The 27,257-nt window shown below is 37.0% G+C and overlaps 1 protein-coding gene across 2 annotated transcripts; it reads right to left on the bottom strand.

The window, feature by feature from the left end:
- Positions 1-399: 399 nt before the first annotated feature.
- ANLN (anillin, actin binding protein) lies at positions 400-27,257 on the bottom strand. 2 transcript variants are annotated; one of them, XM_054629377.2, is made up of 25 exons: positions 27,146-27,257; positions 22,819-22,972; positions 22,170-22,454; positions 21,408-21,754; positions 20,502-20,724; positions 19,419-19,612; positions 19,175-19,282; positions 18,602-18,722; positions 17,608-17,724; positions 16,843-17,069; positions 16,171-16,322; positions 15,723-15,870; positions 14,936-15,071; positions 14,450-14,632; positions 13,772-13,898; positions 12,921-12,969; positions 12,785-12,841; positions 11,372-11,410; positions 10,979-11,000; positions 9,848-9,960; positions 8,160-8,213; positions 5,276-5,362; positions 3,653-3,760; positions 2,114-2,286; positions 400-1,794 (listed from the first exon to the last, which is right to left on the bottom strand). In XM_054629377.2, the coding sequence occupies exons 1-25, from the start codon at positions 27,161-27,163 to the stop codon at positions 1,671-1,673; spliced, it is 3,366 nt and encodes a 1,121-aa protein (XP_054485352.2). In that variant the 5' UTR covers positions 27,164-27,257; the 3' UTR covers positions 400-1,670. The 2 variants fall into 2 exon arrangements, with proteins under 2 accessions (XP_054485352.2, XP_077034561.1); XM_077178446.1 differs by lacking the exon at positions 8,160-8,213.

Raw genomic sequence — 27,257 nt, 5'->3', positions numbered from 1 at the left:
CTTGAACGCCATCCAGTTCTGTTCTTAACACCTTTCTGTGGACTTATAATTCAAAAATTAATGATTTTTAACACTCACTTGGGAGTTTAAGAAGACAGCCTACCACACATCCACTGCTGAAATTTGCTCTTGCACTGTCCATGTTGTGTTATTCTGCTGCCATATCTCTGTCACAAAAAAAAAGTCTCTCCTCTTCATATTTGATGAGCTGCTGCACATGGACAATCTGGCCTCCCACTACAAAATTCAGCTAGCTATGTCCAAGGCTTCACATTATCAAGTGGAATTCTGGGATACATGTACAGAATAGAATCCTTCCTTAAACACTGTGTGGAGTCCAGCTTTTCTTCAGCCTACAAATTAGTATCTCAAATTGCATAGATGACATTATGAAAAAAGCAGGGAGAGTTTTACTTTTTATTTTAAATGAATAAAATAAATCTCAATACATAGTTTAGAAATATTTAAAGACATCAGAAAAGAAAACGTGATTTAAAAGCAAGTACAAAAGGGGCAGGATGAAAACAGTATAAGGTAACAGAATTTAGTGTTTCAAGTGTGAATATATAACAGCAATAGCAATCTTAAATTTTCCACTACTGCATTCCTAGTGAAGTAAGGAGCTGGAATTTCAATACGCTCAGTGAAAAGCCATGAGAACTGCAAGTTTTAACTGAGAAATGTTGCCATTTTCATGCTGGGTCTGAAGTACTGCTTTTATATGCTTTGTGGATACGTATATCAAGGGGAGGAAGACCCATTTTTTCAGCCAGAGGAGTATTAGTTGGTACACAGCAGCTTTGTAAAGTCTTATCATTAAACAAAACAAAAAAAGGGCACTTTTACTACCTATTAACCTATTCCTGGTTCTCAAATGGAGAACTCCAGCTTGTAAAAACCACAAGTCCCAGGAAATACTGATGTATACAACCATAAACCTAAATTTTTCTGTCTGATTATTTTTTATATAGCAGTCCTAACAAAAATATTCAAGACCTTCCATTTCTATCAAAGTGCAATATACTGCATACTTAATTCCACACCTGCAAATCACATAGTGTACACACCACGCACTTATCCACACTAGTTTGTATAAGAAATTGCAAAAGTAGTATGAATCTGTTGTGCATGTTTTGTTCTGACCACAAGGATGCTGGACAAGCAGAATTATCTGTACTGCATGTTGTAGAATAAAATTGACTAGTTACTTCTATGCCAGATCATTACAAAAGAACCCCAACAAATGCTACAACATTAGATATTGTGCTTCAGCAGCATTCTTGTTAAGAGCATTTTGAAGTGTTGCTTCTTTCAGGGAGCTGAGTTATCTAGAAACCTTGTCTTTCACTAGCTAGTGCCCCCCTTACTGCCCTGAAGTGTGATTTCCTGCAATAATTTAGTTGTTTGAAAAAGAGAATGCACCTAGCTAGAAGACTTCCAAAAAAGGAGTTATATAAATATTTAGCACATTTAAAAACAGCTAATTGCTTCCTACCATACTCAAAACTAGGAAGTAAGAAGGTTTTAAATTTTTTTAAGTGAAATAAAAATACTGCATAACATAGTCCTGTATAATGTTAAATACTCTCTCAAACTTAAAGCATAAGTGACCCAGAGGACTTCCAACATTTTCATTTAAATTCTTTTCTTGTGTAGTTCCCTTCCCAAGTTTAAAGCTTTCCAGAAGGTTTGTAGCAGGCATCAGGCTGCCACATGCGAAGGTCAATGAGGACTTGGTTGAGCTTTTGCATCCAAAGGTTACGCTCTTCTTTAGTATCAGCAGACAGCCAGTTCCTAGAAGGCAAGGAACCCTATGGATTATTTTCCACCTCCAATTAGTTATTGTGACAAATGTCAAGCTGACCAATGACAGAAGCCCAGAAGAAATAGTGGGGTTAAAAATTAAGTCAAACATTCCACTATCCTGCTACCAAGCCACTTCTAGAAAGCAGTTAAGATTAAAAGTGAACAAAACAGTTCAAGTGCCACCCAAAACCTCAGCATTTAAATGACTTTTGCATCATTATGACAAAGTTGTAAAGCTCCTACATTACTACAACTATCACATGAGGTAGAATACCCTCCCACAACCTCCATGGTTTTATGTACTCACTTTGTAACACAGAGTGTGTCTCTGCACTGGCTGACAAGGGTCTCTCGGTCATCTTCTCTCTGAGGTCGGACAGTTATTAGTTCAAAAGTGTTGGGACGGGCACAGAACTCCCTGTTGGCAGGTTCAATCTGATGATTAGTGCAGTTAGCCAAGTTTATCCGGCCCAAAGGATGCTGAAAGTGAAATCAGTTCACCAGTCAAGAGCACTGCAATCAAAAGTAATTCTGAACAACATATGCTTTGACAACTTCAATGATACTAAGTGAACACACCTTCTCTCAGTGAGTTACTCCATACAAAAAGGTGATATATGTGCAGCTGTAAGAAATTTATTATTTTAAAATAAGTCCCATGATTTAAAGTAATCATGGACTAATACTGATACTTCTGGGTGACATCTATCTCTGCACAATGGAACAGATATAGTAGGGGCGAGGGGATGCATTTAGTAAGTTTTATATTTTTGTAGATCACCAAAATACAGCTGACTCTCTCTCTCTGAAAAATAGAGAAACAAGTCTAGAAAATTTTCCAGAACAATCTGCAAAACAAACCAAAGCTTCTTGCTTGCAGACAAAAGCAAAATAGGAACCTTCTTCTTGCTTAACTTTTTTTTTTTTTTTTTTACTATCTTGTCTTACAGTAGGCAAAGATTTCTCCCTCTCTCCTGGCAAGGGAATAAAGTACATTGATATATTTTGGCAATGTCAACTATCAGCATATGGTGTTCCTCTGTTAGCAGGGAAGAAACTAAACTCAGGCATCTGGATTGGCATAGAAGTCCCAAAAGGACCAGAGTTTGCCATGGAGTTTGGGAAAGAAAATGTTCTGCCACTAAACAAGAAAGTGTTTAATGGTAAATAACTTCAGTGAATCAGAAAAACCCTCTTGGAAAGCAGTCTTTAAAAGAAAGTGGAAACAATTTAGTGCACTGCAGGAACACACTAAGGAGACAAGAAGGTTCACCTCAGTGACAGATAAACCTCTGATTTGTCTCATTAGCCCAACAAGAACTTAGTTTTCTGTGAGAACCATTTAGGAAGCACCAGTTCCAGCTACAATGTGGAGCTGCAAGAAGACAAGGACTTCAAATAAGGTAGTCAAATAAGATAGTTCTGCAATATACAAGGATTGCCCACTCTAATTTTCTACTATATTAAGTGTTAGTCATCATTTTGTCTAAAACTTAAGGCAACTAGATACAGTCTGCTTATTAAGCTGTACAAGTCCAATCAATTTCAATTCAATAATTAGTGATTTGATGAGCACAATGGAAAGCCTTGAGACTAAAGGGGAAATTAAATATGGATCTTCCATCACTTTCCCCCCTTGTTCTACTAGAGAGGGAAGTCCGTCTCTAATGATGATTTAGGTCAGCTTTATGAAGGAAAGTCCCGTCCATTCCCCAAGGAAGCTTAAGGAACTTGAATCCCATGCTTTACCAGTCTAAAGCCTAAACATTACTGTCCTTAACAATGAACAACTATTTGTGTAGGGCACTACAGAACTTTAGACCTAAGCTTTACAAAACAGCATTACCTTTCTTTTCTCATCATCTGGGTATGTCCAATAGGAGATACAATTTCCAGACAGCACACACCAGCGCCTATGCCATGCTCCAAATCCACTGACATCTTCAAACATGGTCTTAAAAATAAAAAATTAAATGGGGTAACTTTGTACCTTGAGCTTGGTCTGTATTTGACTATTTTTCTACCAGAATGGTTCTGCAAGTACAACCTTTCATAGCACTAAATGAAAGAAAAGGAAAAAAAATTATACTGAGAGAGGCTTTTACTCAGACAGTGTATTTATTGTCCAGATGGTATAGAAAATTAGCTCACACTATCATTCTCAGGTTTGCAGCCTTTTGCTAAAAGGCACCTATCACTGCTGTTTAAAATTACGAGATTTTCATGTTGATGGTGACAAGCATTCCCATTATTTTAAGGTAAAGAATGGTTATTTCTAGTATATACAGTATAAATGGTTGGTAAAATGTGTTCAAAAAACAATTTATTATTATTAGATATTTGAGTAATTTTTGACTTAAAAAATCAGGATTAAAAAACATGCAGCTATTCAAGAGGCCACTCAAGAAAGTTTAGTCAGTTCAAAGGAAATTAGAAATTGATTTTTAAATGTTTGTGTTGGCAGTTCTTTTATTGGATGCTGGATTTCATCCATTTCAAGCCTCATTTCCTTAGAACTAGAATGGAGAGTTTAGTATCTGACTTCTATTCCTGATATCTCTTGAACTTACACAGAACTTTTTTCCCAATTAAGGTGTGTATTGTGATTCTCACTCTTCACAATTCAGATTCTAATTTTCAGTGGTGCAGGGAGTTTCCAAACCCTTACTCTGAACAAATCCAGTATGCATGTACATCATTCTTCAGGTTATACATATTGTATAGTAGAAGCAAATATGGACTTTCTCAAATTAGTACACAGAAACATGGGACAGCAAATACCATAAGCATGTGAAATGTTTGCATCTAATGAAATCTGTTCAACTTCAATTAAGTAAAGGGAAAGGAGACAGAAAGCAGTGTTTGAAAAGAGTCTAAAGAAATCGTGATTTCTGGAAACACAAAAATAACAGCAAATGTTATGTTTCATTTTCATAGCACATTTACTGCCATCTTGTGGACATTTCAACAGTTCCAGCTCCTAGGCCCAAGTATGAGCTTCATTTTCTAGGTCCAGTTTTAGAGAGAATGGCACAAGATTTCTCTCAAAAAAAAAATACTGTTGTTTCTTTGTCATTTAGAAAAGCTGTGAACACAGTGGAAAAAGACCCAATCTTTTGTGTTTATTAAACACACACAAAAAGAGTCCTGTAAAATTTTTTTGCCATTGAAATTAAAATCTCATCTACCATCAAAGATTTTTAGAAAGAGAAGGTTAACTGAAGTTCAAAATAAATCAGATGTTTATAAGAGAGATACACAAACTTTTAAAAGGTAGCCTTAACTTAGACATGTTTAGAAGAGAAACTAAAAACTAAAAACCATTTGTGGTCTGGTTCAGAGATTCTAAAAAAACAACCAAGCCAGTTTTTAGCTTTAAACACAAGCGTGACATTAAAAAATTACTATATTTAATAGGACCTGTAATTTCCAAGGCAGGAGTTTGAAGTGAATACAATAAATACCTTACCAAGAACCCTTTCTCCTCCACCGAAGAGTCCACTTGGCATTTCAACTTCAGATATATATGACCTTCCAAAGGAGACAAAAAGGGGACCTGCAAAATGTAAAACAATCATTTAATTTTGACATATCTCATCTAAGTCTTACCAGTTCAAGCAAGCCACCTGCACCAAGATGTTAGCACTGTCTTGTTCTTAGGACCTTCAGCCAGAAAGAAGCAGTCAGTCAGACTCAAGCAAGACAGTAATAATCACTTTTGGTTTCAAGTTCATTTAGAAGCTTTCCAATAATTATTTATTAGTTGGCTCATCAGGATATAGATATATAAACATGCACACTAGCTATGAAAACAGGCTCTGCAAGCATGGTTAGAAACAACAGAAGGCACCAGTCCACACCTTTCAAGCTTCTGCCTCAGTTTAAGACCAAGTTGTTTGGAAAATAACAAAGCTCACCAAAGTGAGCTTAAACAGGAATGGTACTTGGATACCATAAGCATTTTTGGCAGATACTGATGTAGTAGTGCCTACTCAGATAAATCTTTACATAAAAGAAAACCTAGAAAGGGGAGAAATAATGAAAACAGTTCTCAACTAGCATTCAAGGTGTTAAAGACATGTGTTAAGTAATTTCTAACAGAAAAGGTTCCCAGTCCTATTTTTGCCACTGGAGAAAAAAAAGAAAGCTTCATTACTGTACCAGAGGTCAGTTAAACAGCCATTTGACAGTCAAGAATTTTGAGGAAGAGCATGCAAAGTCTGCCTTTGAGCTTTCCCCAATCCCTCCACACATAATGCCTCATTACGTTGACTACTCCATGAAATCACATCCCTTCATTTTTTTACCCCCTTTCACTGAGGCAAAGAGCTAATTCAACAAGCAAATGATGACCTGCACAGCATTCTACAAACCATATTTTATTGCTAATCTGAATAAGCAACACTGCTAAGAATCTTAAAAAGAAATTGACAAAAAAATTCAGAAACACTCATCTTTTGTATTACTAGAAAAGCCAGGAAGGCTGATGCTGCCACTCAAATACAAATAAAGAACTGTTTGCAAGGGAATAGGCACAGGCATGAGTACAGAATAGCTTTCAGAACTATGAAATCAACACCATGCAAATGGAACTAAATTTTGCTAGTACTTGAGATGAACAGGAGTAACCCTCAGTAGTTAAAAGTGCTCATCTGTGGGCCTCAGTGAGCCCTGCAGAACACCAAAATAAGTGTTGTGGTTAGAAATGGATCACCTTTGAATTGCAGACCTCATGCAGCCTTCCTCCCAGACATAAGACATACATGCAGAAGCAGGTGATCAAATCATTTTCACAAGTCAGATCTACTCAACTAACAGCATTAATGGCTTGCTCCTGTACTCAACAGGAATAGTATAGCAAGAAAAATTCTAAGCATTAGGTAGGAGTCTCCATGACCACTCGAGAAGCAAAAAATAGTAAAACACTTCCACGTAACAAAAATAAGAAATCCAGGACTGATAAGACAACTCTAACCCTACATGCTACATCAAGGAATAATGGCATATAACCCTAATAAAGCACAGTAAAACCCATTTCTGAATGAGGGCCTCAAGAATATTTGGCCATTCCCCACTTCAGGTTTATGGGTTTTGCATCTCCTTTAAGCTTTATGTCAGAAGAGAAGAATCCAATTTATGAAGTTTAGCAGTGAGGAACTGTGTGAGAGGCAAAGCAAAGAGGTTGTATAACAAACACAACACAGTTTTGCAGAACCTACAATACCATTACTAATTACTAAATCAGGTCTCAAAACACCCTCTTGTAGACATAATGAGAAAATACTGAGTTCTAGTTAACAATATATCACTTTATAGAGCTAAAGGTGATGGAAAGAAAGCAGTTTGACAAATATCAAACTAGATTAAAAGAAAACTAAAGCCCATGACTATGCTATCTTGCCTACTGGTGTGGTCACTCAGGTATTTGCCATAGGAACACAGCTTGCTGTCATAGAAGATTATCTGTAAAAACATCTCAAAAGAACTCAAGCATTTGAAAAACTGGTTTCTTAGGAGACTTCTGATTAAAAATAGCAGATGATAGGTACTAAAAGTATCACTTGCTTAATTTTGAGAGAAACCATGAAAATTCATCCAAAACACTTTCTTCTGCAGGACTCCAGTAAACAATTAACTAGATAAAACTATTTTCATAGGTTAAAGACAAATTACTTCTGGTAAGGATATCAATTCACATAATTTCTAAAGCCAAAACATACACCAAGCAAAATACTTTAAGTGCACATTTGTGTACAAATAAGGACCTCATTTATTTGACATGTTTAGTATTTTCAAAACTTTTTGTTTAAAACGCCAAATGTCTTGATATGTCTTGTCAGAACAAGGTTAGAATAGGAGCAAGATTACTTAGGTTCTAAGAGATTTTAATTTTCTTCCGCAGCAACAAGTTGAGTTAAACCAGAATTTAGGCTGCCAGACATTTTTCTCTGGTTCTCTTATCAGCACAGCAGCTGATTCTATGTTCTGTGTAGTTCATCAAGAAGCTGGCTCAAATTTCCTGACTAGAACTCTTTAGGAAACACATTTTGCTCTGAAGCAAGAAACACCCTCCTCTAATGATCTAGGACGACAAGAAAAACATGCTAGTTAAGGAGCAACCCTAAGCTACCAAAATAACTGAGTTCCAGCAGCATGCTTATTATTGTGAAAGAAAGGGGTAGAATTCTGCAAGTCTTAAAGGCTTCTAGCATCTTGTGTTTAGTTAGTAAATCTTTGTAAGCACTTTCTCAGAGGAAGTAAAAAAAGTTGCAAAAATGGCCAGCCAGAAATAAGCAACATGCACTAGAAAGCATTTTCCTCTTTTAAGTTAGAAACTAAAGGATCATAGCAACCTTGTCCTGGAACATATATCCCAACAGTTCTTTTTCCTCCCCTTCAAAATTTATCTAGGGAAAAAAGAAACATGCTCAATGCAATTAGTGTAAAGTTATGGTCTAGAAGAAAAAAGGACACAGTTATACACAACTATATTTTGGTCCTTTATACCCTGCATTTTAACAATGCATAGGTAAAAGAGAGGACTGACACTCAAAAAAACCACTGTGGCATCCATTTGTTCCATATTAGAAATACATTAAGCAAGCAGCTGTTTGGTACAGCCTTAGGCCAGTCAAAACTGAAATTTTACTGAGGTAATTTAATAAAAAAACCCAAACAAATCATTAATAAGAATTCCCCTTTTTGCCAGATAACTGTAAGACTGCATCTGCAAAAAATTAACCAAGTGATAGTTTCCCCAGAATTCTCTTTGAACATTGTCTTTTTGCTATATTTCACTAGTCCAGTCCAGTGTCCTGTCATACAATGCAAACCAATGAAGTCCAAATCTAAACTGCTGAATATAATACAAAAGCTGATTCTATTATCTCCAAGAACAAGAGGTTTCCAGTAAGGAAGCTACACACAAAGATTTCTACACATAGTTCTGGTTAAGAGGAACATTTATGCTGAAGAACCAAAGCTGCTACTTCTGAAATTCACATAGTCAGTAACAACAGTGCAATTTAACCATTGTCCTGCCAGCTGTTTCAGTAAAGGAATCTGCTTCTATCTACAAAAAGTAGAACTTCTAAAATGCAAGATAGCATTATTGAGATATTTTGTTTTAAGACTTATACACAAACACAATTAATTCTTGTTTTCTCATCTCTTATCAGAAGCTGAAATTGCAATAATACTATTATTGCCATAAGACTTGATTGGCCAAAAAACCCAAAATTATTCTTTTGCTGCTCTTGGGTAGCTAAAGCTGTGATTTAGTACTACCATAAACTGTAGTAACATTTGAATTAATTTTAAACTAGCTTAGGATAGCTGCTGGCATAAACACCTATTAAAATAGGTTTTAGATATTAGATATTACAAGGTTAGATATTGCAATGAATGTAAAAATGCATTTTTAAACTTCTCATAGCAAAAGCCAATAAACATTCTGTTTAGACAAGGAACTAATGGCATAAAAGTCAATAAGAGCTCTAAAAAAACCTTAAGATAATTTGCTTCTACAAATTTAATTGGGATACGAAAGGAAAAACTGATACTCCTAAATATATTCAAATAGCATTTTTTAGGTCAATTAAATGCAGAAAAATTCAAAAACTTCATTATCATTAAAACACACTTAATGCCTTCTTTAGTGATAACTGCAAGACTAGGAGCAACAATATGAAGACCACATATAGAAATGCCAACTGCATACATCAATTTTTTGTCAGTGAAAGCAAATTAGTAATCAAATTCCTTTGTTATCTTTGCACAACCATATCTTATACTAACCTACATAAATTAAAGAGCCCCTGGCATAGTAATGAAAGTTTATCTCAAAACAACATTTAATTCATATATTATATGTAAGTAAAAACTATACAAAAATTGTTAATGTCTATATAAATAACCTATCTAGAAACCACTATATATATTTCATTTCTAGGATAGTGCTTCCACCTGAAAAGTAAACCCACTCTTATTTTTCTAGTAGCATGCAATTACCTTTGGATTAGCAACCAATAATTTCCATTACCTTGTCCAGTGCAAATTTGGTATTTCCCACAGAAGACAGCGATAACTTGTGGGATCCAACAAGGATGAAATTTGTACTGCGTATGGCATTTGGGCCACCTGGACTGGCCATGGCTGTGGAGAAAAGTTAAAGTGAAGTCATACCAAAACACACAATCAGGATGCTGCAAGGCTTAAAAAAAAGTACTTTATTTGCACTACTGCATGCATGCCCTGCTCAGTACTCCAGGAGAAGCGCTCTTTGCAGTGCAGCCCAGCCCAGCCCAGCAACATATTCAGAGAGAATCTTGACACACGCCATTCCTCCTGAGAAGATCTTTTCTTTCAGAAGAAACAAGGTTTGAAAACATCCACAAAGGAGAAAACAAAGCATTTTAAGTCTCAGGGGGATGGAGAGTGTGCTGGGGCACACTACAAGGCACACATACCCTGCAGTAGGAATGTGACTTTTCTATCTCTTAACCTCTTAAGTGACAGGCTGCAATCCTCCAGAACTTGTACGCCTTTCCTTTGCACTTACATCATGAGAAACACACACTGTAGCTCAGGAATTTTACTAGTAGCAGCAGCATGATACACATTCCAGATTTAGTTCATGAGCTCCTGTTGCTGCAATTCCTGCTAAAGCTAGCTCAAGTATCACAAACTTTAGTCAGATAAGTGTATAATGTTTTTATATACTTAGAGGTGCTGTTTTTCTCTGTCAAGAGTCAGAAATGTATAAACAAGTTTATATATGTTTTCTATATATAAATATTTATACAAAACAATACACACAAGAAGGATTTCAGGATCTGTTCATATTTCCAAATTATTCTGTTATTACTTCATTGGCAGCAGACTCTAGTTCTCTAATTTTAAAATCATTAAATTAGCTTTAATTCATACTTTCAGGAAAAAAAATGCAAACCATAGGTATCTGATACCAGATTTTAGTTCTGATTTTGTAAAGATATCTTCTGTTGAATGTAATGGTAACATAATAAGCACAGGGCCAGTTTCTGGGCTGGAGAATTTAGTGTTCATTACTCACTAATTGTCATCTGTTACAAGTGTTATTTATTGATATAGTAATTTTGACAGCGAGTGTAGATTATTCATCCTGGCATAAGATGGTTTAGACTTTACTTACCTGGAGTAAGAAGGTTGCTTTTCTAGAAAGAGAGAGAAATAAAAGCTTAGTGAAAAAAAAGTACTTTTGACAGTTTCTACTGAAGACAAAGCCAAGGTAAAAAGAAATTACATTTGAAATGTACATTTCTTCTTTGAAACTTTTAAAAACCTAATCAAATAGAAAGAAAATCGAAAAGAAAGTCCAAACAAATGCATATTTCCAGCATTACATATGTAACAGAGCTGTTTCTTGAGCTGATGACTGAAAAATTTGGCAGAAAACTGGACAATTTGTAGAGCCTTACATAAGGAACAGAAAGAATCTATTATGGGCACAGCCTTAATCTGTAAGAACATGGCCTTTGGAAAGGGGCATAATCAGATCTTGTTACAATATTAAATTCATACTTACCGAGGTAATAGATGTTAATAATCTCTTTGGAGTAATAACCTACAAAAGAAGACAAGAAGATAAATGCTTTTGCTACTGCAATTGTCCAGCACATTTGCATGAGAACTAGACAGTGAAACTACTGAAGGCTTATCCCAAATTTTGAATGGGTACTCATTACTATGAGTAAGTCTTGGGTTTTGACTGGATGTAATAGATCTCAGTGGAAGAAATGCTGCATAGCAAAGAAATAATTACCGCAGAAAAGTTAAAGCAGAAAACCAATCTTAGTGTTTTTACCTATGTAATGGGATTGCAAAGTTCCATTTGCTAAACTAAAGGTAAGAATTAACAATAAAAGTAAGGATATGTTCAATATACTGCTGTTATACATCATTATTTTCAAATTAAAATCTCAAAGTTTAAGTGAGACTGTATATTAAGCACAAACTGGATTTATGTACTTTTATTGAGGTTGAAAGACAAGTCTAAGTAGCTTGTCAAAAAGCAGGTATAGGGTGCCACTGGCAAACCTATTACCTCATATCAGCAAGTTACCCTCAGTAGCATGAAATCATTCAGTTTTAAGTAAAAACTCCTTAGTGAACCCTGGTACTTGAAATTTTTATTAGAGAATAGGTGGAAGCTTTCACTGTGCCAAATCAAAGAATAAAGAAATTTCCTATTTCTGCTTGCCAACAGGGGACTTAAGTACTCATTCCAGCTGTTTTAAAAGACACTCAAGTTTCTTGGTTTTACCAAGTGACAGAACTTGTCAAGGAGGAAATCAGACCTGAAGCCACTAATTCACTGTGTGCTCTATTAGAATGAAAAGAAGAAAAACACACACACACGCCCTCAAAAGCAACCCAAAATAAACAAACCACCAAAAAAAAAAACCCAAACCACCTCCAGAAAGGCTTGTTTAGGGTTACATATCTTCATATATCCTTAAAAAAAAAGCACAAACACTTGATATGCACACCCTTATTAAAACAATGTTTGCTTTAAAAAGTAAGCATCTAGTGCTTATACTTAATACTGGGGAGAAAGAGGAGTTTTTAGTTGATCAATAAAACTTTTAGGACAAATCAAACTCCAGAACAGGGCGTATTGACTGGCATAGTTTAACTGAAGTGGAGAAAAAGGGCAATAAAACGCTATGGGAGGCCCCACACCTAACAAATAAATGTCTGCAAAGCATAGCATTTTGCAGAACTAGTAAGACTTCTTCCCCACCAATACATTTCAGACTCAACCAAGTGCTGCAGGTCCAATCTACTAATTGCTGTAGGTCTCCATAATCCATCTGTCGTGGCAGATGTTCCAAGAAGGGAGTAAAAGCAAGCAACAGATTGTGTAAGACTATCAGTCAGTTTTGCTAGTATACCTTCTGTTGAAACATTACATTACTGATTTTCAGGTTTCATTTACCTTAGATTTATTTGTCTTTTTCCTTTTATCAGTGCTTGTACCTTCTTTTCTCTGCACCTGTAAGGCAAGAAGGTATTGAGAAAGTACAGCACATCATTCTCCCTTACACCTCCTCTTCACAGGAACTGATACATACCCAACTGTAAACTTCTATATTTATTTCAAAGTCATTTGACACATCATGCCTAAAGGGAAGAAAAAACAAGTTTAACTGAAGCAAAAAGGCTTTTGTTTGTGGCAGAGTTTTGGGGGGTTTTTTGTTTGTTTTGGTTGGCTTTGTTGGGTTTTAAATTACTCCTTACTTCTTCAATCCTTTTGCTCCTTTTAACTGTCCAAGGAGCAAGAAAATTTTAGTGTATTACTATTTAAAAATACTTTCTGGAACTCAGAAAAGGGGAGAGGCTGACAAGAGGCAGATAACGTGCATCTACCATTTCTCAGATTGCACCCTCCCCTGTCACAGACTGGGTTTTTCGAGCAAACAGCTTTAAGTGAAAATTCCAGTACAGCTGAACTTCAAAAACAGAGTTTGTTTATTTATTTTGAAGACTTAGTAGCAAACAGCCTTTTGAACTCACAATGCCTTTTTAGCTGACATGTGAGAGTTGAAGTTACAGTTATAAAAGCACTATTTTCCCAGATACCAAGACCAAATAGCTATATAAAATGTTAGTTGCTGCAAAAGAGAAAAACACATCTCAAGCACAGCAATCCATCTGTCATTGCAGGTGTTCCAGGAAAGAACAAAAGGCAGAAAATGCAACAGATAAGATAGCTGATGGATGGTTGAATAAGTCTAGGTTGCTCTTTTGAGAGAAGTGCCTTCCAGCTATTCAGCTATTTTTTGAAGAAGGAAATAGCTATACCACAAAATCTCTCCACACTTTGTTGCAGAATATTACATTCTTATAAACTAAGACTACAAATGTTTTTATGCATGTTCCACCATCAGACTTAAAACCAGTTCAATAGTTTCTTTATACTTACATAGTAAATGTCGTAGTAAAAGTAAGAGCATCTCCATTCAAGGAGCTGGCAGTACTTGCTAATGGAGTTGCAACCATGTTTTCTGCTCCAGATCTCAGTATTATTACATAGTAGTAATTTCCTGCTTCTGTAAGCACACATCAGATAGTTTGGTTAGCCAGAGGACTCCAAGTATCTAAAAAAATCCCCAAGTACTGCATTGCTATTAAGCACTTCTCTGTTTCACCCTACTTAAAACATTTAGTTACATTTGACAATTTTATTTTCTTTATGCTGTGTCTACTCGTAAAATTGTCTCCACAGGATTCACAGCAACTGCTTTACTGCCTGGGGCATCTCAGGCCAGACCTACAATAACCAGTGTGTGAAAGGGGAGAGGAACTTTCAGTCAGATCAGCAGATAATCCTAGTTATTTATTTATTTTACTTATTACTTATTTATTTTACTTAGGTCTGCCAGCTTAACCACACATCAGCTTTCACGGAAACATTGAAAAGTTAGTCAGAAGCAGATGAACTGAATGCAATAGCTAAATTTTCATTACTCCTAGATTTCTGAGAACATCAAAGCAGAAGACCAAAAAAAAAACAAAACCCAAGGAGAATGAACCAGAAATACATGTTGGGAGAATGAGGAAGGAGGAGAAAAGAAATAAAGCTTTTGTTTGCTAGTTTTACCTGGCTTTTGAGCTGTACCACATACAAAGTCTGCTTTTAGAGGTAGACGCATTTCTGAAATGGAAACAGATCCCCTGGAGGGAGCAAATTCAGCGGAAGTAGAAGCAGCTTTATTTCTTTTATTATGTGGTCCCTCACTCTTCAGTTTATTCAATTCTTCCAATAAAGCAGTTCTCTTCTCAGCTGCACAAAGAAATTAATTACAGTTCTACAGAAGAAAAAGTAGTGAACAATTTTTTTCTGCCTTAAGTATGCAAAATGCAACTTATATTTCTATTACACTGTAAAATGATTAATATTTAAGGGTCAAAAAGGACCTCTTGCCTATAAAATGAGCTGAGACAGAACAGATATTATCCTGTTCTTTTTTCCAGAAGAACTATTAATAAATGGCCACAATGTAACACAATAAATGCATGAGGAAGAAATTATGAAGCTTGTCAAAATGTTCATTACAAAGAATTGAACTTGAGTACAAAAACCTACTTGCAAAGAGAAGAAGTCTCTCTGCTTCTGCTTCTTCTTGTGACCCTTTTCCATGCTCCTCATCAAAACAGCAGTTCAGAGCTTGACTGGCTTGATAAATCACTGTCTGTTGCCTGTTGACCTCATTGTTCAGTTCCTAGAGAAAACAAATAGTAAAAATAATTATCAAGAGAGAGAACTAGTGTTGCATTCAAACAAGGAAATGTCTCTAGATGAGCTTTTTTGGGGGGCAAGGCTTCCTTTAGACAGCAAACTACAAAAGCCTTGCAGTTAATTGTTACTTCAGCAAAAGAACACTGCAGCACAACTTTTTTTTGATCTCAGAGGTATGGTGTGGAGTGAAAGACTACAATATTATATGTTCCATATCCCATCTAGTCTTCCCTTCTCCGGGAGTAGCAGCACTAACCAGAAATTCAGCAATAGAGATTAGCACAAACAAAGCACTAGTAAAGATCAGAATATTACCTACTGAAAGTAGGTAGTTACAAATTCTGCTTAATCCAAAGGCAGTGCTAAGACACTGATTTCTCTGTCTTCTTATCAAAATAATGGCTTGTTCTCTCCAGACTTAATCCATAACATGATCCTTTTAAGTGAAGCATTAGCTGTTCAAATTATGCATCATCATCATTCCCTACCATTAGATATTTATGCAAAATAGAAATAACCTAACAACCTTATTTTGCAGTTCTAAGCAGTATGTTAACATCCTGGGCATTCATAAGGGCAATTAAATTTGAAAACAGTAGATTAGAAAAAGGATTTTAAGAAGCATATTAGGTACCTGCATTTTCTTTTTGATGTTGACTTGATCAGATGGGCCATTTCTTCTCATTTCTAGTCTGGAAGCCACATCTTCTTTGCGAACAATTATTTGCTTAATTGAAGGACGATCGGTTTCCTTAAATCTTTGAGATCTGTATGCATCAACGCTTTTGAAAAAGGAAACATCACAAAATGTTTCACAGGTATGCCAAGCTCTTCTTAAAAGATACATAGGCATGTATCATTGAAGTTTTCCAAATTGCTTAAATGGCTTTAAAGAAGGTATTCTAACAGCTGATTTTAAGTTTAAGAAACATAAAAGACTACACAATCTTTGATAAAGGCTGAGATCTTGCAAAAAAAGCTTAAGTTGTAGTTTGAGTAGTATATATCATTAGAAGAGTTAAAAAAGCCAGTGTTTTAACTTGAGCACTTACAGAATCAGGGGTGTTGGTTGTGTTTATTACCTGTAAGGCAGATTGCGATCTTCTGACATAGAGCCAATACTGTCTCCAGATTCTGCCCTGGGAACTCTGGTCCTTTGGAGCTTCTCAGACTTCAGACTGACATCACTGATACTGCTACCTTCCCCAGTTGACTTAGAAGGAGAACCAAAGGCCTGAGGAAAAGAGAATATTATATTACAGCTATCTGTTCACATAATAATAATTTGTTTTCTTTCTCCTTTACTTGTTTTACATATAAACAGTAAATTTGCTTAATACTATTTAACAGATGATATTTTACAAGTACAGACATAGAGCAAGTTTATTTATTTAAGGACACTAACGGATGATTGAACTCTATGAGATGTCACCTTTAACTTCCAAATCAGTGCAGTTACATAATTACTTCTCTTCAGATTTTTCATCAGCAGTCACTCCACTGAATGCATGTATACCAGTGCAAGTCCAGTACTAGTAACAGGTTTAGACCACTTGTTTAGCAGAGCATCCAATATGCTACACTATTTTCAGAGAAAAATAATTTTGCCTCATTATGCTTTCATTAGCAAAATACCATTTGAAACTTCTTTATTTGCCCACATATCCTAATATTACAAAATATCACAGCTCACAAGCCAGTTGGACACCTCTGTGTGATAATAAAGCCCTTCCCCACCCTCCCTGAATTCTCACCTCTGAACCAACAGATTCCACTAGAGGGGTTAACAGAGACATTGATGAAATGTTCAGCGACTCTTCCTGCTCATCCTCATCACTTTCACCTTCCAGGCTCATGCTCATTTCTTTCTTCAGCTTTTCTATGTCTGGACCATCCTCTTGAAGAATTTCAAAAATCTCATTTATCACCTTTGAGCTATTCATCTCGTCATCCACATGCATTTTGCCTTCGTATACTTCATCTGAAGGGTGACATTTTAAAATATATTAGTAACATCAAGACTCTCATTAAACAGAAGCAAACTTGTTTTGCCTTTCAAGCAAGCTTGATTAAATAGCAGTTTTTGCAGTCGGCCATATAGAACCTAAAAGCACACTTCCATGGCTATTTTAATATACCACTTTTACATATACTGCATAATCAATGCAGTAAGGGAATATATAGATGCACATTTTAGACAAATTTCAACCTTTTAGTTCAAATACATCTGAAACTTAACCGCAAGTCAAACACTAGGGCAGTTATTTCTGTCCTTTTCCAATGAGTCCTTAATATGAGCTTTTTAATATTCCTTGAAGACTTGAATGTCAAGAGAGAAGAGTTATGTATGATAACTGAAGCTTCCTAATTTGTTTTATATAAATCTCATTAAAAAACACATGGGAATCAGCAGATGTTTTCATTTGAATTCATTGTTCAGACTTGAAGGTTATTAACACTGTCCTAGACAAGGGGCCATAGAGAGCTAAGTCATCAATATTAGTCTACTCAATACAAACCTTTTGGTTTTTCATCGTGTTGTTCAAGTTTTGAGACAGATATTGCTTTTACAGGGCTCTTTGACTCAGCAGTCTTCAGAGGACTGGATTTATCAGTCTCTTCACATTTAGAAGTATCTAAGGGGTTTATAAAGAAAAGAAGTATTATGTCTAACCTTTATTTTAGTTATTGAATTTTAGAAGTCCTACTAACAAAAAGACCACCAGATTAAATATTCCAGTTAGCCACATGTAAAAAAAAACTCCATTAGAATACCCTCAACAACCTGTACATCTAGACTTCTATATTATAATCAGAAAACTGACACTACAAGAAACAATGCTAAAACCATAGCAGAGTGCAGACACTCATGAGCAAAAGGGAAAATTTTAAAAAGTACACACAAAAAAAAAAATCCACTGAACAAACCACTGCATGCAAACCCAATTTTTCTAGAAGGACATTTGTTAGATCTTTCAGTGAACAGTCCACCAAGAGCGTTAACTAAGTTCACACTTTTTTCACAGAGAGCTGAATATTCTTCTGCTCAGTAAGCACCAGAAAGGCTTCCAGGAGTACCTCACAATTCTTTTCAGGTGTCCTACCATAAGAATTAATATCACAAAGGATACTGACAAGGGAAGAGTTCCCTCTCATTAGCTTCTTGTGAAATTTGGTTACGCACGTAGTAAATAGGTAAATTTGGTTACTCGGGATAGACTAAACACACAACTGACAATTCTCATTCACTTCCCTGCCCTTAACCTCCATTAAAGCTTGAAACATAGGTATATCCATTGAAAAACAAAAAGACAGTCTTGCCTTGCCATCCTTTCAAGTGGTATAGGAGTGCAGAGTACTACTATCATACAAGAAGATTTAGATAAGATAACCAGTAACCAAAGGAGAGGTCCAGTTCCACATATCAGTTACTGGCCTCTTTCTCTGCTCATGAATATCAAGTGCAGTGCTCCTGTCCAGCCCTAGTCACAGGCAAACTGTGACAGTTCTCACCCGAAGACTCCACGCTGGGAGACTTTGCTGGCCTGTCACCTGCTGATGTGTCTTCTGAAGATCCAAGAGCAGAGGCATCTGAGCTAGGAGGATGTTTTGGACTGGCCTGAGATTGGCTTTCCTGGCAAGAATAAAACCAGAATGCATTCAGGAGGTATTGTTCAAAGCAACTAAAAAACTACCAGAAAAAAAAATACATTTTAACATCTGCTAGGAAAAAGAGGTTGCCTATCCAATACCCTATTTATTTATCCAAGATATTTAACGGAAGGAGTAAATATTAAATGTTTGCATGAGGAGCTCTTTTGATTTTGCAGTTACTAATCATCAAAAAGTAAATAAGTCAATTGGCTCAAAGAGGTATCACTTGTTTTAGTTGATTCTACAAGAAGTAAATAAACTAATAATTTGTTAATAATCATACATGTCACTAGACAAGTGGTCTTGCTAGCCCGGGCACTCCCAAAGCATAGGTTTTCATCCCTTATATACATTTCCATATCTAACTTTGTATTCAGAAAACGTTAAAGCAATTCAAAGTATCATAATTTGATTGAGGAGATGACACATTACCATTTTAGCTTCTGGAAGCTTCCTCTTTGAACTGTCACTTTTCTCTGCACTCCACAGATTGCCCCTATCAAATCGGCCACGAAGGCATGCAAGTTCCCGTTCACGTTCCTAAACAAATGAAGGGAAATGGGAGAAAAGCTGACAGCCTTAAGGTGTCACAACACTTCAGATTTCTCAGGTAGGGGCAGAACAGTAATAACCTTCCCCAGGCTTATAAGCTAGCTATGAGTGTAACAAGTAATACCTGTTTAAGCTGAAGCGCTAAACTGGCAGTAGAGGAATTTTCATTTTGTTTGAGAAGCCTCTCCTGGATTGTCCTTGTATTTGGGGTAACAGTGGGTGTTCTGCAGCCTGGAGTATTCGTAGCAGGGCTGCGTGCACTACGCTCCTGACAGTGCTCCCCAAAGCGTTCCAGGAAGGGCTTAATTCCAGATCCCCCTACAAGAACAATTGTTTTGCCTTGAAAGAAACTCTCAATATTAAAGAAATCACTGCAATTTTGTATCCTGAAGGTTGCCAGTGAAGCAATTAAGCTGCCTCCTTTACAGCTCTTACTCCATTACACTTTTTACAAACTGAACCTGAAATGCAAATCATAACGGTGATGTTAATAAAACAGTAAATCAAAGCAAGTAGATGTCTCTTACCACAGTCTATATGCAATACATCTGTTATTTAAACTGATTTGCCTTTTCCAAGTTTCCTCTACAACCAGCCCCACTTATATCTTTCACAAAAATAAGCATTCTAGTGTGTGAGGAGGATAATGTTGTTTGGCATCCACCCTGCTTGACTGAGCTTATCTGTTACTGTCAGCATATCTAAAACATGCTTTTCTGGCCATCATTTTTAAGAGTTCAAGCTGTTAGTCCAGGTTTCTGACACAACAAGAGTTGAATTAAAAACTGAGGATGTTCACTTGTTTTGACATCAATGCTATCACTGAAAATAAAGACACTGCAAAGTTAGAATCTTGTTGCCACATAGGTGCTCTATTTCTTCTAAATATGCATATATCAAATGGATACATATAGTACCAAACAATCTGAAATAAACTTTGAATAATGTCAATTAACATTTTAGGCTGCTTTTGCTCTTAAGAGTTACTAAAAACACGTCCAAGAAAACATCCCCTGCAAAATACAGAAGCTGTATAACTTAAAATAATTATCACAGAACTCATCAGCTTTTTATTCAAGTTACAGCTGGAAATAGCTATTATCTGGTATGGTACTTTAAATTCTTAACTAGTATGTTGTTTTCAACACAGCACACATAGGCCTAATTTGAATGAATATTTATTTACTGAAGCCAAAACACAGCCTACCTGGTGTCGTGGGTTTACCCTTAGGTTCAAGTTGCACATGTGTTCCTCTGACTGGCTCTGCTTTGGACTGAACTGGTTGAGGCAAAGCTGACTTGGCTGTTTGTGTACGCTCTTCAGCTTTCCGAGGACTGCAGGGATTCTCTGCCGGCTGTTGTTGTACTTCAGATTCTTTAGAACAGGGAGCAGTGACTCTTGAAGATTGCGTTAAAAAATTGTTTGGATCCTTAACAAGGGAAAAAGAAAAAAATAAAAGATGAGACTTATGTTCTTATTCTCTCAAGAGGAAAAAGAATAAAAGCACTGTATCAGCTGATACACCTGTTCCTTCAACAAAAGAAAAAGCCAAGAACAAGTGTTAAGCTTTTAGTACTTTTTTTTTTTATCCAGTATTTCAAATTGTTTCAGCATTTGATGCTCTTGTCAGCTATTTTAAATATTATCCCACATTTGCCTAAACAAGAATGCACATGGCAGATATTGTCATGGCAGAAATTGCATAAATTGATCAATAAGTGTCTGGTACTACTTATTTCATCGTTCTGATTGAGTCTTCGTACAGCAATAACATTCACAATTTCAGTCAATCAACTACATGAAGTTACAGAGTGAAATCCAGTATCTCTGTAACAAGCCCCCCTTCTGATGGTCAAGGGCAGCAATCAAGTAGATTGCCATCAACAAAACACACAAGTGCTCATCTTTAAGTTGCAATAAAAGGAATTTTAAGCTGTTTCAGATCGGCTATTAAAAAAGGGCGTGAGGGATTGCAATAAAGCAAAAGTTGTAAATAGACTGACTGCTCACACCAAATCTTTAAATTCATATTAACAGTTATGTGTTAGCATTTGTCCGTCCCAATACAATACTCAAATCAATTTTTAATTAGCAACTAAATCAGACACTCACCGCTCTCTTTGAGTTTGCTGGTTTATTAATAGAAGCCTCAACAAGCCTTTGAGAACAGGATGCAGCTTCCTGCTTTACACTGCTACTATTGATTCTAGCAGATGCTCCACTTGTAGTGGACAATTTGGATAAACAAGTAGTGCCAGGCTGTTCTTGTGCATTGTTTTGCTTTGCAGATGGATGACTTAGGTCATCTTCCCAGGAACCAATTGTAGCAGCAAGGTTAGCTAAACGGCCTCTCCTCCCAATAGGGGTTTCGCTTGCCAGGGCATTGGATGTCTGCTTAGGTGGAGAAACACACAGATCTTTTGATTGGAGAGGAGACAGAGGAACACATTCAGAGGGATCTGGAAAAAAGAAAACACATTTATTTTGCTAATAAATTATATTGAGATAGAACTGTATCTTTTACATTACACTATATATTGAGTTTATCAACAATTAGATGTTCCTGCCATCAACAGAAACAAACTACTAGCCCTAGAGGCACTGAGATTAAGCAAATTAAAAATTTTTAATCAAGCAGTTTACTAATTTTATGTCAGTGTTGTGAGGAGCAAGGCATGAGAGTAACAGAGAAAAATAAGCTTAAAATTAAGCTGTAGATAACAGCTTCAATGTTTTAGGCCTGCCCTAGTATTGTCTTAGAATTCTTTAAAAAGACATTAATCTTCCCACACACAACATTATCTTCTTCTAGCCAACCTAATCATCCATGCAAACACTGAGAGACACCAATGGTACTTAGCATGTGAAACATACCCTCACTATCCCAGCAGCGCCGCTGCTCTGCCAACTTCTGCATACGTGTTTTGACTGAAAGGGCCGCAGGAGTTTCTGACTTGGTGTTTTGTTTTACTTTCTCAAGAGGCTGAACCAATGGAGCTCTGTTAGAAGCAGTTTCGTGCGATTCTGAAGTCATCTGAGGAGAGTCATGGTTTGTGGAACTTGAAGGAACTGGCTGTACATTCTCTGAACTAGGAGCTTGAGTCTCCATATCATTAGGGCAGAGCCTTTTTGATGGTGATGGCTTTGTATCTGGTTTTACTGGATATGTCAGAGATTCAAACAAATTAGTATTCAAACAATCTAAAATATTTTCCAACAACACATAACTGTAGTACAAATAAAGCTATGATTTATGAATACTCTGATATGCTTCCCAAAAAAAATGCACTTCCCAAATCTACCAAGCACAAAGCACTCTCTTTGGCATTACACAATCATTTCTAAACTAAGGACTTGGCACATCTGCTCTCAGGTCCAGCTAAACACAAACTAGCCCTAGTGGCCAATAACTGCATCCATCACTGTTTAGTATAAAATAAATGTTCAGGGTTTTCACTTTCCCTTTGGAAAAAAAGATGAGACTGGTATCAAAACAATCTTTATTAAACATGCCACTAAATACCTTCGTCACTGGGAAGAGGTGCCTGGTTACCAGTTTCTGCCAAAGGCTCTCTGGCCCTCTTGGTCTGCATTGTGGGTCTCGCCCCCATCTTCGGCCGCTCTGCCATTTTCCTCTGCAGGTTCTCTCGCCTGGCACGGGTTCTTTCAAGGAGTTTCTGAGTGGTCAATAAGTCATGTGTTACCAGACATCGCAGTGTGTTAACTGGTAACAGCTCAGAGTAAAAGATGATGGAATTCTGTTTAGCATAGATAGCCAGCAGGTTCCAAATTTCAGTCCTTACATCAACTATTGTCTCCAGCTAGCTTGCTGGTGACAGAAAATCAGGCTAAAGAGACAGGATCAATGGCAAAATTAAAGAGGGGCTCCTATAGACTCCAAAGTCATCAGAAATATTTGAAAGTAATTTTTTTTTTTTTAATCCTGAATCATCACATGACAGTCTTGATCTGTCAAGTCTCGCTAGCAGGGTTTTCTGACACATTGCTAAAGCATCTGGTCAAGTCACCTGACTGGCACTAGCCCTCTAACAAAATAAACAACATTGAAGCAATTGTCAAGAGGTCATAAAAAAGTTCAACAAATAAAAGCGTGGCTGTCAATATTAAAAAAAATTGCTATTATACCTTCTAAATCAAAAGGTGAATTTCTTTGCCTCCAGCTTAAATTTTAAGAATAGACTGATATTATACCTAGCTATATTATGGTAAATAGCCTGTTTATTAAGATATCTCTATACAGAAAAACATATAAAGGGATAGCAATGGAGCTATATAACATTCTTTTTCATTTCCTACTCATTGGAAATTTGAGTACCCTGATTATATTCCATATAAAATAGCTGTTTTAGTAAGTGTTCCACACTAATACAAAGTGATTCCTTACAGTATTCAGGTCTAAAAGGTTTGTTTGTTTTAAATATTGCATTTGTAAGTCATTATCACTCAGTTTGATCACATCTAAAGGATACTTAATGACTCTTTTGATCTAGGTTTTAAGGTTGAGACAAGAAATTGTGCAATTGAACTAATGCCCTTTAAAGGGAAGCATATAAACTGCACTTGTTTGGTGGTACATAAATTATTGTGAGAACTGTGCCAGCCATTATCTGTCCTGTTGCACAGCAATTAAATACACATTTGACATTTTTAACTGTCTAAGGCTGAAGTCTTAAACAATGTTCTATTGTAGGGCAACACAGGACAAATAGAATGTCAATCTCAACAGCTTTTTCGTGAAAACAAATCTCAGCATTGCTAATTTTCACAGAAGAGAGGGAATTTGGAAAAAAAATCCCAAACCCAAAATATATGAAATGCATGAATGCCTTTAATGCAGGTTCCATGCTAGTTGTGCCCACAAGTCAACATTCCTTACTTCCAAAATGCAAAGAGCAGGATACAAAGTGCATGTAGTACCCACATTAAAAAAAACCTAAAGGCAATTTAAATTAACAGCTCTTCTTGCAAAAAGTTGAATATGTCTTACAACAGTATTCCTACAGTTCTATTCAAATAGAGGCACATTCCTTTCTGTTTTGTTAGCTGAGCAAAAGAGTTTCAGTTGTTAATATGAGATGTCACTTCCCAAGAATGCACGCCTCTGTTATTCAGCTCCAGCTCCTATTGGCTTCTTGCATCTCAAATTTTCCATCCAACTGCCATAATTCCAACAGTGCTGTTACACACGATGAGTAAGCCACACTCCACAAGTGGAGGCTTACTTTCCAAGTTCATCAACAGGGTATTTTCTACAAGGACATTCTCCAATTGTTCTGATGACAAAGTTCCAGAGTATCACAGAAGTTTAAAATCCTAGAATATACTGAGCAGGAAGGGATCCACTTTCTAGTCCAGCTCCTGACCCTTTCTGCACAGAACAGCCCCAAGAATCACACAGTGTGCCTGGGACAATTACCTATTTTATTACATGAAGGAATCTGAGGACTACAAAGTCAAAGTGGATTATTGTGTTACAAAAGCACTTTCTAAAAATCAGAAAAAATTTTCCCACCTCAAATGTTAATGGGCAACTTCAGTTTTTCAAAAGTATGTTTTAAAGTGCATATTAGAGAAGATACTTAGGCCCATATATAATCATATATGATTATGTTCTTAAACAAGAATTTGTTCAACTACCCTGCTTTACTAGCAGAATAGAGCAAAGAGAGCAATTGAAGCTACAGTTAACTTCAAACCTCACATTTGCAAATTTTCCCCAAACAACTGCATCACTTATTTCTCTTTGCTCATCCTCCATGCTAGGAAATCATCCTTGCTTCTATGAATGGTAAAAACTACTTCAAAGTACAAAATAACCTAGACTATTTCTAACATCCCATAGTAATAAACATAAACCCTTTTGTGCAAGAAAGTTGAGTTATAAAATCAGCTATTAATGGAGTCACAAATAGTACGCTCATTGTGATTCTGAGAATGTACCCCCTGTACCATCTCCTCAGTTCAATCTGTATTAACAATTTAGTTGAGATTCAGAAGGTTATCAGCTTTTTTTTGCAAGATTAACCAAAAGAATCATTATTTCAGAGCTGTTTTGAAAGCATTCCACTGAATCTTACACCAAGATTCATTTGAACTTAAATTCATTGAGACACAGACAAAATTTGGTACTGCAAAGTGATCAGCAGACACTTAACAGTATGCTTCATCCAATTAAGGCTCAAATTATTAGGTTTTACATAACCAACATTTAGAGTGCCTCACCAGGTCCCTGCAAGTAACAGAATATGGAAATGTGTAGACAAAGATTATTTGAAAGCAGTTAACCTAAAGGAAGGTTATGTTAAAAGAAAAAAAAAAACAGCAACACAAACCACAGAATATAAATACTTAAAAATACGTGGTAAATTTCTTTTCACAGAACTTTGGGAAAAGTTACTAAGCTTCAACACTAGGACACTAATATTGGTCAGAACTTTACACAACAGTGGAATGTCTTCCACAGCAGAAATATTCTTGATAAGGTGACTTTTTAAGCACTCTGCAATACTGGCTAACACTTGAATGAAGTTTACTCTGGGGAGTGGCCTCACAGTTGGTCATTTTCAAAGCATTTCAAGTCAGCTATGTACAAGAAGGGCGTGTACAGGTTGGAATATCTCCCAGAATGCAAAACCATTTTAAATTTGATTCAGTAGTCCGGACTTGAAGTTTATTTAAGACGAGCTGGATCATGTCACTCACTACCAATTAAGGAAGGAGGTTTTAGATGTTTACACTTAGCAAGGCTTTACATGGGAATAGGGTAGGACTGCCTTGGCATAACACATTTAGCAAATCTGTTCAGATCAACACCTTATGTTCATTTTTTAAAAATCAGATCTGTGCAATCACCTGTTCTGGGCACTCAAATTATCGAAAGAATGTCAGTTTGATAAACAGATTGTTTACAAGGGGTGGAGAGAGTATTTCATCAGTGTATGTGATTTGAATTTTTTTTCAAGTAGTTCAGATTTTATGTACGCAGGCTGCGGATTGAAGGCCCTTTTTACTATGACATTTCTCAAAGCAGTCACAAGACAGCTCTAAAACTACACCTCTGACATTAAATCAGAGTACAGACAGCATCTTTAAGAAACTTTCAGCCTTCATACAGATTCAAGGTGGCCAGTTCTTCATTTTACTACAATTTTGCTTCTGTAAAACTTAAGCACACAGCCAATTCACTCTAACAGCCAACAGTCCTTTTTTTTTTTTTAAAAAAAAAGGAACTGTGCCTGCCAAAGTGACCAATCACATGTGGCAATCGTGCCAAATAGTATGCATTTTTTATTAGATGGTCTCCTCTTTTCACAGATTTATGAACCTTTATGTATGATTTAGGACCTTTACGTACGGCAGGCACAGTGTGTCAACAGCGCTCCCGTCTGCTGCCGAGATCCCTTCCGTCCCCGCTGGGAATCTTATCTGCCAGACACGCATGGAAGGCAAACTCCCGGCTTGGGAAAGGGCCTCTCCTCCGCAAACCCTTGCGCCTATCAGCCCTACTCTGTCCTCTCCCGGCGGGATCTGACACAGCCCGGGCGGCTCCAGGAGCGGAGGCACCGGCAGGAGCGGGGCTCCAGGGGCGGGGCAGCGAGGGTCTCCCCGCTGCAGAGCAAGAGGGTCGCTGCAAGCCCGCAGATCGCCCCGCGAGCAGGGACGAGGGTGGGACTATCCCGAACCAAGAGCGCGGCGCAAGGAACAGCTCCTTCCCTTCGGACCCCAACCGGCCCCTTCCCTGCCCTGTGTCCCCGCGGTCCTCCCCACTGACAACTCGCCCCCTCCCCAGCGGACGACCTGCGGGAGGCCGGGCCCGGCCGAGCCCTCACCTCGGTGAACGGGTCCATCGCTGTGCCGGTGCCCGCGCAGGGTCCGCTCTGCCAAGGCCGCCCGCGAGCGGCCGAACCTCGCCCCAACCGCTCCCGGGATTTGAATTTCAGC

The sequence above is a fragment of the Agelaius phoeniceus genome, chromosome 1, assembly GCF_051311805.1.
Source record: "Agelaius phoeniceus isolate bAgePho1 chromosome 1, bAgePho1.hap1, whole genome shotgun sequence".
In the NCBI taxonomy this organism is placed as follows: domain Eukaryota; kingdom Metazoa; phylum Chordata; class Aves; order Passeriformes; family Icteridae; genus Agelaius; species Agelaius phoeniceus.
The sequence above is the reverse complement of the archived record's forward strand: the minus strand, read 5'-3'. Positions and strand labels throughout refer to the sequence as shown.